Raw genomic sequence first — 14312 nt, 5'->3', positions numbered from 1 at the left:
GGTTTTCCATTTTAGTGCTGCTTTGGAAATGTTAGTATCGGTTGCTCCGTATTGAGATCTGTAAATACAAAAATGAACAAAAAATTACATTTACTCTAGGAGGTAAAAAGAGTGCCCCTCCTGAAGAGGAGGAGCTGGCAAGGGTTAGTGACACTGTCCTAGTTTGGGCTAAACCAGAACTAATTCTGTTTTAGTGCTTTAACTTTTCAGTTAAGTCTCCTCTAACTAACAGCATTTTCTGAAGCAGCAGCATGTTTTTTCAGACAGTGACTGCTCCCAGCAGCGATAAGGCCTGATGTTTATAGTTCGTGCCAAGGAATGGGATGCAGAGAGGCCCTTGCTTATACTTGTTCTTGTAGTGACCAAGGTCACTGCTAAATCTTGTACTCAGTGTTGGGGTGTTGGGAGTGAAAAGTGTCGCAAGCACGAAAAAGGTCGCACCTCCAAGGAGGAGCGAACCGGACAGGTGACCCAAACCTGACCAACAGAGTATTCCATCCCATATACGTCATATTCAGTATAAAGCTGAGGGATCACGAGGGTCTCTCTCTCTTCTTCAATGGCCGACACCTGAGGAGGACTCTGTCTGTTCTTCTGTCGTCAATCCCAATCCGTGCATCCCTGAATCCAGTGCCTGAGTCCAGCTCCTGCATCCCGTCCCTGTCTGCTGCCGAGTCCAGCCTGGGACTGCCCCAGTGCCAGCCCTGCAGTGTGGTGGTGACGTATTGTCATCAGGGTGGGGGGAGTTGGGTTTGGTGTTGGTTTTGCATCTATTTGTATCTATTTGTGTATATTTCATTATTTTCTTATTATTATCTTTTCTTTTATTGTTATTGTTTCATTAAAGCTGTTTTAGTTTTCTTTTCCAAACCATGAAGTCTCTCTCCCTTGTTCTCTCTCCTTTTCCTTTTTGGGAGGGGAGAGGGGTTAATAGAGAGCGTCTGTCATTTGTTAGTGGCTGGCCCAGCCTCAACCCATGACAGACACTCAGAGGCTCACTGCCTCTCTGGTTCAATGTTTTGGTATTTATAGTTCACCGTGCATTTCCTGTCGTGCCTATTTGGGTACCTTTGTAAAGCCTTTGCTAGTGGGTTTTTACCCAGGCAGAACTGAGTTCAGAGACAAAATCCAGTCAACTAAACGAATGAACCTGAGGAGCTCAGGCTCTGGCTATGATGCCAGCAGTAGCGTCCCAAGGGGCCTGTGGGAAGCAGTCCAAAGGCGTAATGCCACACTGGAGGTGTGAGCCTGAACTGCATTTCACTTGCCAGGGCATTTGCTTTATGCTGTGAGAGGTGCATGCCTGTCCCTGATGCTGCTCACTCTGTGCTGGAGGCTCCTCACCTTTCCGTCTTTGCCCAGCCTGCAGCCACTTCTCTTCTTCAACGAGCAGGGTGGGCCAGGGGTGCAGCAGCCCCCCACCTCCCTCCCTGCCAGTTGCTTTGGGCAGATCCCACCAGCTGCAGAGAGGTTCCTCTCATCTGTCGGCCTTTATGTGTCTGTCCACAGGGTGGAGGTCACGACTTGCATGTAAGCCAGCCTGCACAGAAAATAAGCATCAAAACTAGGATTATAGGGGGGTCAGGTCATGGAGCAGAAGGGGAAGGTAGAAAGTGAGTGGAAATATTTGTGTGCCAAGGGGAATAACAGCAAAAGTTCTTGTCATGAAGAACGTTTTGTCTGTGTGGTTTGTCTCTTGTGCTGTTCCCCACGACACAGAGCTGCAGTCCAGTTCTCTGTAGCACAGAAATTTGATGAGGAGGCTTGAGCCTCCTGTAGGTCCTCTGGACTCTGCGGTTTGACTGTGGATGCAGGTGAAGATGCAGTGACCCTTGAGAGCCCACGCTTGGGGCTGTCATTTAGAGGGGGTCCTGCAGGAGGGGTGAAGGCGAGGGCTGTTGCTTAACCGTGCGAGTCAGGAGCAGTGTTAGAGAAGAATCTGTGCTGGTAGCAGGTTGCCAGTAAAGGGAAGATGAGTGCAGTTCAGCACTGTTGGAAACATGGTCTCTTCACGCTACAGTTGTCTATCTTCCAAGCACAAGCGTACCACACTGAATGTGATTTCCTTTATTTTCCAGAGTCTGTCTTTATTTCGTAATTAGCATCTCACAATTACAAACCAAGGGAAACAAATAAATGTGTCTCTTGTCCAACATGTTTTTCCTGTCCTCTCAGCAAGATTGTTTGGGCTTAATTGACCAGTTATGTAATCCGTTATTAATACTCATAAAACAGCAGCAAAGTTATTTATCATGAGTATTACTCTAATTTGCTCAATGAGGCTCTCGACATGCATTTTATTCTTTAGTAATGTCTTATTCGAGCAAGATTGTCTTGTCAATAGTTTTAACCAAAACAAAATTGCTATTTGCAGGCTTTAGGAAGGAAGGGATTTGAGAGAAGACTGATGCCTCTCTGACTTGAGAAATCCCATGACAGGGAATGAAACCAGAGGAGGCTTTCGTTAAGACTTACATACAGACTTGAGCTGTGGAGTGGGACACAGAGAAATAGGAAAACTTCAGCAATGCTGATTTTAAAAAGGGCTGATAATGGGTGACAGACACCAGGGTCAGACGCAGGGCAGCTCTAGCGCCTGCTGGGGACCCCATGAGGGGCTGCTGACCCTGTCAGAGGCTGCGTCCTCCAGTGTGTGCTCCCAGCCTGGGCTTCTCTGGCCGGGCTGCGGTGGGTGCTGGGTGCCGGCTGATGTACCACCCACACTTACAGCAGGAGCTAAGTGAGGCTCAGAAAAATTTCACCTCTCATGACAAAGATCTGGTGGGGACAGACCCCTGCAAGACAAGAGCCACTGCTGGGTCAGACCCATGGTGAAGAACAGGATCAGACAGAAGGAAGTGGGTGCAATAACCCTGAAGCCTGGAAGTGATCCAAGGCACAAAGAGGGATGCAGTGAGTCTAGCAAACAGATGAAAATTCAGACCTCCACTAAACTTGCTTTTCTTTCCATTGTGTTTTCTTCTGCTTTTTGTTTCACTCTGGAAACAAAAGGAAATGCTGGCTTGATTTTCTTCCCCTTACTGCTGGGACATGGTCAAGCACAAGTGGGTAACAGCTGGAGAGAGTGTCCTCGCTTTTTTTCCAGAGCTGAGCTGCACCACAGGGATTTGCTGCCAGTTCATCAGTCTTGCATGTGACAAAACTCCTGACATGATAACTACAGGTTTATGTTTTTCAACTGTTCTGTTTTGTCTTCCAGGGTTTGGCATGACCACCCCAGCCACCGTTGGAGGCAAAATTTTTCTGATCTTTTACGGCCTTATAGGATGTGCAGGGACCATTTTGTTCTTTAACCTGTTCCTGGAGCGCTTGATCACTGTCATAGCCTATGTCATGAAGTCCTGCCATGAAAGACAGCTGAGGAGGAAAGGGGTCCTCCCTCACAATGGCCGGCGGGGCTCAGGCACCTCTGAGGTGGACAGCCTGGCAGGCTGGAAGCCCTCCGTGTACTATGTCATGCTGATTTTATGTGTAGCATCACTCATCATTTCCTGCTGTGCCTCTGCGATGTACACACCAATTGAAGGGTGGAGTTACTTTGACTCACTTTACTTCTGCTTTGTGGCCTTCAGCACCATCGGGTTTGGTGATCTGGTCAGTAGCCAGAACATCAAGTATGAGAGCCAAGGCCTTTACCGCTTTGGCAATTTTGTCTTCATACTCATGGGGGTGTGCTGCATCTATTCTTTATTTAATGTGATCTCTATTATCATCAAACAATCCATAAACTGGATATTAAAGAAGCTGGACTGCAGGTGCTGCCACAGATGCCAAAGAAAATTATTTCGTTCACGGAGGAATGTGGTAATGCCAGGAAATGTGCGCAGCCGGAGAAACATCTCCATCGAGACTGATGTTGTCAATGAGAGCGACACAGACGGACGCCGGCTGTCAGGCGAGATGATCTCCATGAAAGACTTCCTGGCCTCCAATAAAGTCTCACTGGCCATCATGCAGAAACAGCTGTCGGAAACTGCTAATGGCTATCCGAGGCAAATGAGCACTAATTCAAAGCAAAATGGATTCTCTGGTGGGGTTGGAGCCCTAGCAATTATGAATAACAGACTGGCAGAGACAAGTGTGGATAGGTAAAATAGTAACAGTAATAACAGTGAAACAGTGTGAACCATTCCAACAAGTATAGAAACAACGTGAATCAAGTGGAAATAGCTAGGGAGGGAGTGTCGCCAGAGGGTGGGATGGATGTGAACGGCATACCTCCCATTGGAAGACCTCCAACACTTTCTTGTCATTTAATGTCTTTGCTCTTTGAATTGCACCAGTCTCAGCCTTCCTTCTTCCCCTTTCTTTCGTTTCTCAAGCAGGTCGCTGCAGGAGAAATTTGATTTAGCCTCAGATCAACTTTCCTTGTCCTATTCTCCTCCATTTATGTGAAATACAGATTTCAGGATAAGAAATCTGTGGTATGGGAAGAAACCAAGTGTCTGCTGAACACGTTCTTAACTCAAAGATTGTTCTGAGCTTTCTATCTTACTCTCGTCATACCTTTTTTCTAAAAGTAGCTTATCTGAGACCAAAAGAGGAATCAGCCTTTCTCTGTGATATTGCAGATCTAATTTAATGGAATAAAAAACCCCAAACTATTTTCTTTTATATATCACTTCTTAAAATGTATTCCTATTGTGAAACAGCTAGGCTCGAAAAGCCAACTTTGCTGCCATTAATATTTGTGTAAATCTGGAGTAATTCTTTGAAAGTTGGTAGGACTATTCTCTGGAGCTATTGTGATGTGAATGAGAAGAGAATTTGGCCTTTAGGGTATGATTTAGTCTTCCTTTTAAAAGGATACTGTCAAAAGTGATAGAATAAAAATTTATCCTACTCTTGTTTTCTTCTCTCCATTTGCAAAACACATGATTTTTTTCTAGGCTACTTTTTCTTCTAGAATTGAATCACTGTGGCTTTCTGTTTTAAAAATATCAAATTAAATTGAAAACTGCCATACTGATGAGTTGTATGAGTTATTCCTCAATAACAATCAGAGACTTTTCCAAATATCTGTTCATATTTTGCTCAATTGTGACTGAAGCAATTGAGCATCAGCATTATGTAATGCAGCTAGTAATTGAGTTTACACAACAGGCTTTAGTATGCAATTAGATTGCCGTGCCAACATTCAGTGTATTATTATAAGCAATCATGATCACAAAATCAGTTTGGCAGTGTCCTGTCCTTTTTACCTTTCATGTAATTCTGTCATTCTTCACCTGTTTTTCTGGCTTTTGGTGATGATAATGACAGGGTCTTGATTAAGGAAACAGAAAACGTTTAACTCCTCATTTTTCTCAATGAAATGCTTCAAGTGTTCATTATAACTAGAAAGGAGACTTCAATAAGAAGAGCAACAGTGAGAAGAACATGAAAATAGGAAAAGAGGTGATCTTTAATGACAGTGAAGTCATCCTTTGTATTAGGTAACTGGAGAAATAAAGCATTAAATTAACATAAAGTCTAGCAAGAATTTAAGGAAGACTGATTCTCCTTTAACCATGCAATGCATTAAAGCTAAACAGTATACGAGAGCGTAAATAAACAGAATTGGTCACAAAGGACCTGATCCAGTTGCCCTTGAAAAGAATAGTACATGCATCAGGACTAAATGTTTTCTCACAGCTAGAAAACCTTGCAGAATACCACAATTTTAGGGAATTTAAAAGACCATTATGCAGTTCTTAATTTCTCTTGTACAGAACAATGCAGATAGCCTCTTCGGTTTAATATTAGGAATTAATATCATATCCTTTTTCTTCATTCCAGCCAAAAGTTCTTTTATTTAGGTTCCTAATACTGTAGAGTAACATGTTGATACTAATTTTAAGCAATATTTGAAATTGAAAACAAAAACATACCTCTTAAAATCCTTTCATACAATAAAGTAAAACCAGATATTAAACGAATGTACTTAACTAGTGAAAATAGTTGCAAGCTCTTTTGACATATTACAGCTAAATTGTCCTGATTAAAAGCCAAGTCCTGCTGTCCTTAGTTACAAGGAGAGCTTCAAGCGAAGCCATTAGTCCAAATTCTGGTATCAAGTCAGCTGTGCAGCAGTGGAGTACCTGTAATAGTATCCCTTCATATTTGCATCCACATAAAATCTGAATTGGCTCCCAGACCCTAACTTTGGTGAGAAAGGCAGTCTTACTTGGTTTTGGGAGGTTATGTATTAGCAAAAATTGCCACTGAGTTATTTTACATGATATTATAGTACCCAAGATATATTACATTTCACACTTTTTTTCTCACAACAGTTTCTTTGTCTCACCCTCACTGAATAAAAATACTTGGATATAAAAAGAGAAGAGCACTTCTCTGAAGCCTTCTTTCTGCATTCAGCAGTGCCTCTGTTCCCTGCCTGTAACCGTAAGGTCTCATTGTTATGCTGCAAACTAGCAGAAATAGTTTAGGACTTGACCCATTGCTTAAGCAGGGCTCTCATCCTGGGCAGACCAGCCTCAGTCTTGAAAAGTGCAGCTTACTTCTCCATTTATGCCAGTTATTAACTCTTAAGTTGCAAATGTCACATTCTGCTGAGCACTGAAGACAGGAGAAGTTACTCAACACTAGTTAGTTCCTTTTCCAGCTGATTGAGGCAATGCACATTATCCTCTTAGACAAATAAACAAAACATGCAGGTTTCTTAGTTCATTTATTGTCTAGTTCTGTGTCATTGTTAATGAAAGATCTGGCTTCCATACAGGATTTTAATTCAAATCCTTCTGTATCTAATTAGCTTTCAAAAGTTGGTTCTGGAATTCTAAGCACAGAGTAATATTCTTAACAAATAGGTGAGAAAAACATATATACACTGATGGAAATAGATTAACATTACAACTGTATAGTCAATTCCACAGAGTTTATTTAGCTTTTAGAATATGACACATCCTTGTAGCAGATCATTAAGATGGTCTTCATATGGTTTTAACTGCTCCCAAGATGTGAGACAGTTACGTTGCTCCTTCCCATTCATTGTGATACCAAGCCTCAGTTCCCCATCACCACAGAGGAATCTTTATCAGCTACATTCAGTAGGTCTGAAAACATCTGTGGTTTGAAAGCAAGGGACTAATATGTAGTCTTAATCAAATAGGTTGGGCGAGGCTGTATGAGATCTGCCTTCATGGATCAGTCCTGACCTTCTGCACTCCCAAGCACTGGCTTCGTCCTGACCCGAGCCTGCCAGTTGCAAGGCTCTCTGTGGTGGTTTTGTGGTCTAATTTCATGTCCACTGAAGATAAAGAGGGAATAAGTGCATTGATTTTGTCTAATGATATCTATTTGGATGTGAATTGCCACTCCAGTGACAAAGGACCAGTACATTCTGTGACTGTGCCATCTTGTATCATGATGTCATCCTTTCCCCAAAAGACCTCTGGCTTTGTTATTGAGTTCCCCCTCTAGCAGCCACACTGAACATTGAATGAGATAGCTTTACCTAGGAGACCAGTGGAATTCCTAGAGAATATTTGGGGATAAGTAAGAAGACTTTTAAGATCAGAAAGGGAAATTTCTGACTCCAGTCCAATGGTACTACTCTGTCCAATAGTTGCTTTTTCTAAAGGCATTGGACAGAGAAATCCCAAAAAGCTTAGTTAATAATGTAGCATCAGGTTATTAAAGTTGTAAAATGTGGAGATAATACATATGCCAAAAAAAAGCAGAATTTAGCATAGGAGTGACAAATGCCTGTCCTGTGTGAAAAATAAGTTACAATAAAACTACAGACAACATCACATTTCTTGCATTACTTTTGAAAGTAGTGATGAGGAATTAAAGGAAATAGTGTCAAATATCCAGGGATCTATTTTCAAAGCCGTGTAATTAAATTTTAATGCCTATTTGTCATAGCGTCAACAAGACAGAAACCTGCTTTCAAAAGTACTGAGTTTTTATTGCCTGCTATGAATTTGCTAACGAGATATGGGTGTGGGTTTTTTAATGCAAAAATGTTTTGAGGAAAACCTTGGATGTACTGCGGCTCTGATTCTGCAGGTAACATGTCAGGAGTACCACTAAAATCAATGGGTTAAACTGCAAGTTGCAGCCTGGCAGACTGAAACTGAAAGTCCTTACTGGAGTAATCTCCTGGAAGTTGGGTTTATAGTTATGCCACACCTTGATAATACCATTATTGTACAATATAGTTGCTGCACATTGAAAGGAAATACTTGGTGCTAACCAAAATACAATCAAATAAGTAAAGGTAGCTCTTAGGGTTTTCTGACTCGTCTTAGGTTTTGTAAAATTTGTGTATCAGTTGCTTTGCTGGCTATGTAGGTGTCAAAGGAGTTACATTAATTTATCTCCATGAAGGACATGGTCCTCTGTTTACAGGGACATTAATAGGCTTTTCAAAGGCATCTAATTCTTGCTGAAAGTCAAGTCACTTCCCACCACACATTGACTTTCAGTAGAAGTCAGGTACCTAATTCCCTTAGGCAATTTCAGAATCCCAGCCTTGTGTTAGGTTTTGAATCTAAGCTGACCTGACAGTGTCCCTGAAAAGTTCGAACACTTGGAGCAAGGTTTCAGTGCTGCAGCACAGTAATAGCTGAATTCATTTATTTAAAAGCCTTTTATAGTAAAAGCTTTGCATCAACCAAATAGCACAAGCAATGTTTACAGTTTGTTTGATTTAATCTTGACCTCTGCCACTTTTAATTATATCCGACACATTTATAAATTGAATAACAAAGAGAAGGTTGGGCTGGGCATGAAAAAAAAAGCTCCATTTCTCATACTGAATTTATCAAGAGAAAGAGGTCAGGTTGGGGAAAGAGCTTTCTGATTAACATTATATTTGAATAAAGTTCCTCTGGAGGTGGAGGGTATTAGGTTGTTTGAGTGACTCCTCTCCAACAGCTGTGGCAGTAGAGCTGTTTGCTATGACCCATCAATGTCCCTGCTCTGGGAACAGCAGCTCAGTGATCCTTAACTGAGAGAAGGGACAGCATTTCAATCAATAGTGTGCTTCTTTCATTGTTTTGATTTCAGTTACTAACATTTGGCTGATATTGTAATTTCTCAGACTCTTCAACAAGTAGTGAAGTTATTTTGTCCAATTTCATGTACAAGCTGTGGAGAATCACCATTTTGTCTCTACCCTGGGCAGAAAACACTGACAAATATAGGAGTACAATTTGTCTATTTGAGAACTTTCACAGTAGTTTTTTGCTTAATCCAGGAAATAAGAATGCAATCCTTTCCCTCTTTGGCAACAATGCCTACATAATACTCTGTGCTTACTGCTTAAAAGGTCACATTTCACTAGGAAAATGAAAGCCATTGCTCATCAAGGTGGACCAACACAGTCCTATTCTTTATTAGATTTAAGAAAGACTGTGTGAGCACAAAGAATGACACTTCAGGTCCAGTTAGTCAGAAGCTTTTTGATAAGGCCCATGTTTATAGAGCTGTTTCATGTCAAACCAGAGAAAAACCCCTTTACTGCAGACTTTTAAAGCATTAGTAAATGTAAGAACTGTAGAATGGATACACTAATTTCTATTTTGTTTTTCTACAGTTCCACTCGAATATTTGCCTGCAGTTTTCATTATTTGAAATTATTTGTGATAATAGAACAAAGAATATAAATTTGCGAAGATTGTGAGAGGCATGATAGTGAGATTTGTTTAGAATGAAATGTGCTTTTCCTCAGGCTGCCTAGCTTTTTTGTAAAGGGAAATTTTGATTAAAAGTAGGATCAACAGGCTCACTTTCCAAGCAAGTGTGCCAGTTTCTGGATTTCAGATGGATTTCATATTAGGTGTCCATGCAGAAGGTCCAAGAGAGAAGCAAGATGGCCTAGTTTTCAAACATTATCTTTTGAGATGTCTTTCAAAGTTATTCCCCCTTTCAAAGCAATAGAATACTGTCAGTTTTTTCTGTTTGTGGTCTTATCTGAGAAAACTTACCTTCCTTTATGATATCTTTAAAAGATGCACATGGAGAAAAATGAAAATAACCTTACATAACCTTTACATGTACCACTTGGAGCTGCTAAAATCCAACTGTTTTTGCTAACTTGAAGTTTGCATCAGAGTTTAATTTCTCCAGCTCACTGAAGAGGTTTGGTCTTATTAGTGAATAGTCACAGTTCAAACCAAAGAACTTCAAAATTGTATTTCTTCATCTCTTCCAAATGTTGGAAACAAGCTGATGGTCTGAATAGTGGGTGCTGTGCTGAATCTGTTAAAAAGACTGGAGTCAACATTGCTCTCACGCCTGCAATGGTCAGGGAGATACTCTGTGACCAGTAGAGTCCGTCTTGCTGCAGCAGCAGCAGTTGCTGGCTATTAACCTCTGGGTGTCATACTGCCTGCATCTAGTGTGCAAGGCAAGAAGTAAATGGAAATAATGCTCTCCAGAGCCACTAGTTCAGAATAATTTACACTGCAAGAGGCCTCTGGATGCCATCTAGTCTCCAAACCCTTTTCCAAAGCAGGTCCAGCTAGTTCCTGCCCATCTCAGTGCAAATATCTGTAATTTGCTGGGTGATGCTGCTTCTGCTTGTAGCACTCTGCTCACAGTGTGCTGAAAGTGCCCTTCTCTCGTGAAATACTGACCACCACACCCCATACCAAGAGGAAATCACAGCCCTGCCTCTGCAGCTGGTGCATTTGGGCAAATACTTAGCTCTAAGTTAAGCGCATTTATTTGTAAATAGCATCTAGGCAGCTGCTTTTCTCAGTGTAATACATAGCAGATGGGTATTTTGATCCCCAGGTAGAATTGTTGGCAGTCTTATTAGAGATGGCAAGGACTGAAAAGGTCAGGCGGCCTGTCAGCCCTAGGCTCCTAGGCAGGGGTATTACCCCTTTGGTGAGCAACCCATGGCATCTTGGCTTGGCTCTGCACATTGGATTTGGCTGCATTTTCGGCTCAGGAACTGAGTCCGCTCTACTGAAATCAATGCAGACTTTGCTACTAGGATCTTTATCTGGCATTTTTCTCAATAATTAATTTCACTTTATAAAATAATCCAAATAAATCTTGACTAGCCTTTTGCTTTGCTTTTACCACCAGCTGTGCAAATGCTAATTCTACCCATGCAGTACTGTATTCTGCACCCACTTATTACCCAGGGACCATTATTTGGTCTACAAAATAGTAATCTACTTATAAGGATGAAATTTAAAATTGAAGGTATCCATATTATTATCTCTAAGAATTGTTTGGTAGTCACTCATTTCCTCAGCTGGAAAACTGACAAATAACACATTTTCCCTGAAACTCCCTGCAGTTCTGCAAGGGCAGGTTTTGTTCTGTGCTGACTGCCTGCATCAGCTTGTTCTGTCCATCAACTTTATTCCCTCGGTCCACACCTGCAAGATCCTCTTCCCTCCTTTTTTCTTTCCATTCATCTTTCTCTCAGTTCATCAAATCCTTGTCCTAGCCAAATATACTATGGGCTTTGCCTCTGCTGAACATTGCACTGTCAAAAAAGGATTCTTGTAAAACAAATACTTCTTTATTCAGTGTGGATTCAGAGCCATACCTCATCCCTTACATGTAATGATAAAGATGCGATAATAAAAAATTTATTATTTTTCATTCCTACTTTCACTGAGAGTAACAAGACAGTTTTTAAGCAGTTGGAATACAAGTACCACATGCAGGTACTTGGATGGAGACAGCAGAAGCGACTTTGATGCCTTGGCAGTTGGAAGGGGTATTCTGCCTCTTATACATCCGACTGGCCCGCAATTTGCAGGGGCTCTTATGTTATCGAATGATGCCTTCGATAGAGGCTGCTGAGTTGATTCGGCCTGATAGAGTCAATATTTGTTGCTTTTGGCTTACTACCTTTTTAATAAATGAATGGGTCTGCGTTGCTCAGTGAGCACAGTAACAATCAGTAACACTCCAGACTTCCCCACAAATTAGGGAAACAATAGACTTGACTTTAACTTTCTTCCTTTGATAAGGACTAATCTTCATGGCTGTTATAAAATACAACCATGGCATAGATGTTAAAGATTTTTATCTCATCAGCTTCTCGGCCATGATTTCACTGGCATTTGATTGGAATTTCTTGCACTAGTACCAGAGGCTGTAAGATGTTCCTAAAGCGTTTTTGCCTGATGCCTTATAGAAATGAAGTGCATAGGATCAGACTGTACATATGTGTCTGTGTGCCTCTGTTCTGTTGAACATTGGCCAGCTTCAAAAAAAAAATTGCCAAAGGGAGAGATGTCTCACACAGAACTGACTTCCTACACCTTTTGATAAATATTAGCACCCCACCTGAGAAAAAAGTCTGAGAGGCAGGCTTGAGACCTGTTAGATACAAGAAAAAACACACAAAGCAGGTCAGGAGGAAAAGAAAGTGAAACAGAGAATGATGCTCTGAATGTCCTGTCAGCCGAGAAGGTGTCAAACAGAGTTTAGACTTGCAGCACAGATCCAAAGGGAAAACGGTGAGTGTTGCGATATTTTAGCGTCACTAAAAAAAGATCCCTTTAATCTGCCAGGATTTTAACTTTTTTTTTTTTTTTTTCAAATTGATAGCTCAATCCTTGCCCTGAGCTCTATTGACTTCTTTGGATGCCCAAGCCTTAAAGGCCCTGTGCTTAAACAACCAAAACTACAGAAATGTGTCACCGTATTTGCAAAAGATTTGGTCCTTGTTTGACACCATGTGATGGGTCTGTGCAATAGCAAGAATTAGTATCTGCAGAGCACAGTCTATGACAATGTGAAAACTTTGTCATACTCTTAATGAATTTCCAGCGTTAGAGATTCCACAGTTGTCCCAGGTAACCTGTTGCAGAGCATCATTAATTTTACTTTTAAACATTTTTCCAAATGCTTAATTTCACTCTCCCTTGCCACAGACGAGGCATGTTGTTTGCGTTCTAGCTGTGCTGAATATGGAGAACAGAATATCCCCTTCCTTTTCCAAAGGAAGGTATTTTTTACAATATCTCCTTTCAGTCTTTGCTACCCCAGACTAGAAAAATCCCCTTCCACATATGACGTGTTCTGTACTTGCTCTGTTGTGCTCCAGACTGTCTGCTTGATCCAGCTTTTTTTTTATTCCTTTGAAGTATGGTGCTCAAAATCTGATACAGTGACAAAGAAAATATTTCATTAATAGAGCATGGAGCAGCATGATTATTTTCCACATCTTACATAGAACATCCTGTTTATTTAGGTTCTAGGCTGCTGCTTGCTATTTTAAAACATTGTTGATTCATCTTCAGTTTGTCATATGCTATTGATGCCAAATTCTTTTTTGCAAAACTGTTACCTAAACCGTAATGCCACCAGTCTACGCAGGTGATGATTCCTCTGTAGCATTTTACATGTATTGTTGAATTGCTTCTATTTTTCCAGATCCCTCTCCCATATCAATTTTGGTTTCAATCCTGGTCTTTCAACATCTTTGCCACCCCTGACTGCCTCGGATCATCTTCAGGCTTAAAAATTGTGTTCTCTATTCCATCATCCAAGTTATTAATAAAAATAATGACCCAGGGCAAATTTTGCAGAACCAAGTAGATACTTTCTTGCAGTTTGAAACTAAACTACCACTCTGTATGTGCTGTTGTGTGAACTCTGTTTCCCAATCAATTCTGCACTCATTTTGTGTTAGTTTCATCAAGTGTAAATGACAGTAAGCTGCAATTGCAATATTTTTATTGTAAGTCATGAGATATGAACCAGAAAAGATTTAGCTTTCAGATCCCGCAGTGAATTTGCACAACTGCTTAGTAAGGGAAAGCGTAGTTAAAATTTAAAATCAAACAAAAGTAAATCTTGCTTTACCAAGCCTCCAACGTAAAAATCCACTCTGCCATTTTACATTTACATCTTATAAAATAATTGTGTTCCCAGAGATACAGAAGTAGATGAAACTACTTGAAAGATTACCTGGAATAATTCAGTCTGAAAAATACAAAAGTACTTTGGCAATACACAGTAGGATTTGGGCTGAGTTTTTTCCTCCACACCATGTATTTCTGTTCTACTGATTAAAATCCATTAAAAAAAGACAAACATCAGTATAGAATATTTTTCTAGAAATAGGAGTTCACTTTTAAGTTTGTACATCAAATCCTATTTTAGGTGAGATCATGCTAGACGTATTTAACCTGATTGGCTAAACTACTGAAACACAGAACAACTTTTTTATTGTGGGTGACAAAAAGGTATTTCAAGAACAATTTTCCCTTGATATGTCAGGCTGTTGATTATCTTTTTGAAACATTGATCTCCATGAGGACTTCAGGAATAGAGCTGCGTGACCAGCAGATCATAGAAATCCC

General features: G+C 40.7%; 1 protein-coding gene across 2 annotated transcripts in view; it reads left to right on the top strand.

Annotated features, from left to right (window-relative positions):
• Positions 1 to 4113, top strand: part of KCNK13 (potassium two pore domain channel subfamily K member 13) — a 69616-nt gene extending 65503 nt beyond the window's left edge. For both annotated transcript variants that reach the window (XM_086463294.1, XM_086463293.1), the window contains one exon: positions 3221 to 4113. In XM_086463294.1, the coding sequence (XP_086319420.1) occupies positions 3221 to 4113 (893 nt within the window). The remainder of the gene's footprint in view (positions 1 to 3220) is intronic.
• Positions 4114 to 14312: the final 10199 nt, after the last annotated feature.

The sequence above is a fragment of the Leptosomus discolor genome, chromosome 3, assembly GCF_034619465.1.
Source record: "Leptosomus discolor isolate bLepDis1 chromosome 3, bLepDis1.hap2, whole genome shotgun sequence".
Classification (NCBI taxonomy): domain Eukaryota; kingdom Metazoa; phylum Chordata; class Aves; order Leptosomiformes; family Leptosomidae; genus Leptosomus; species Leptosomus discolor.
The sequence above is the reverse complement of the archived record's forward strand: the minus strand, read 5'-3'. Positions and strand labels throughout refer to the sequence as shown.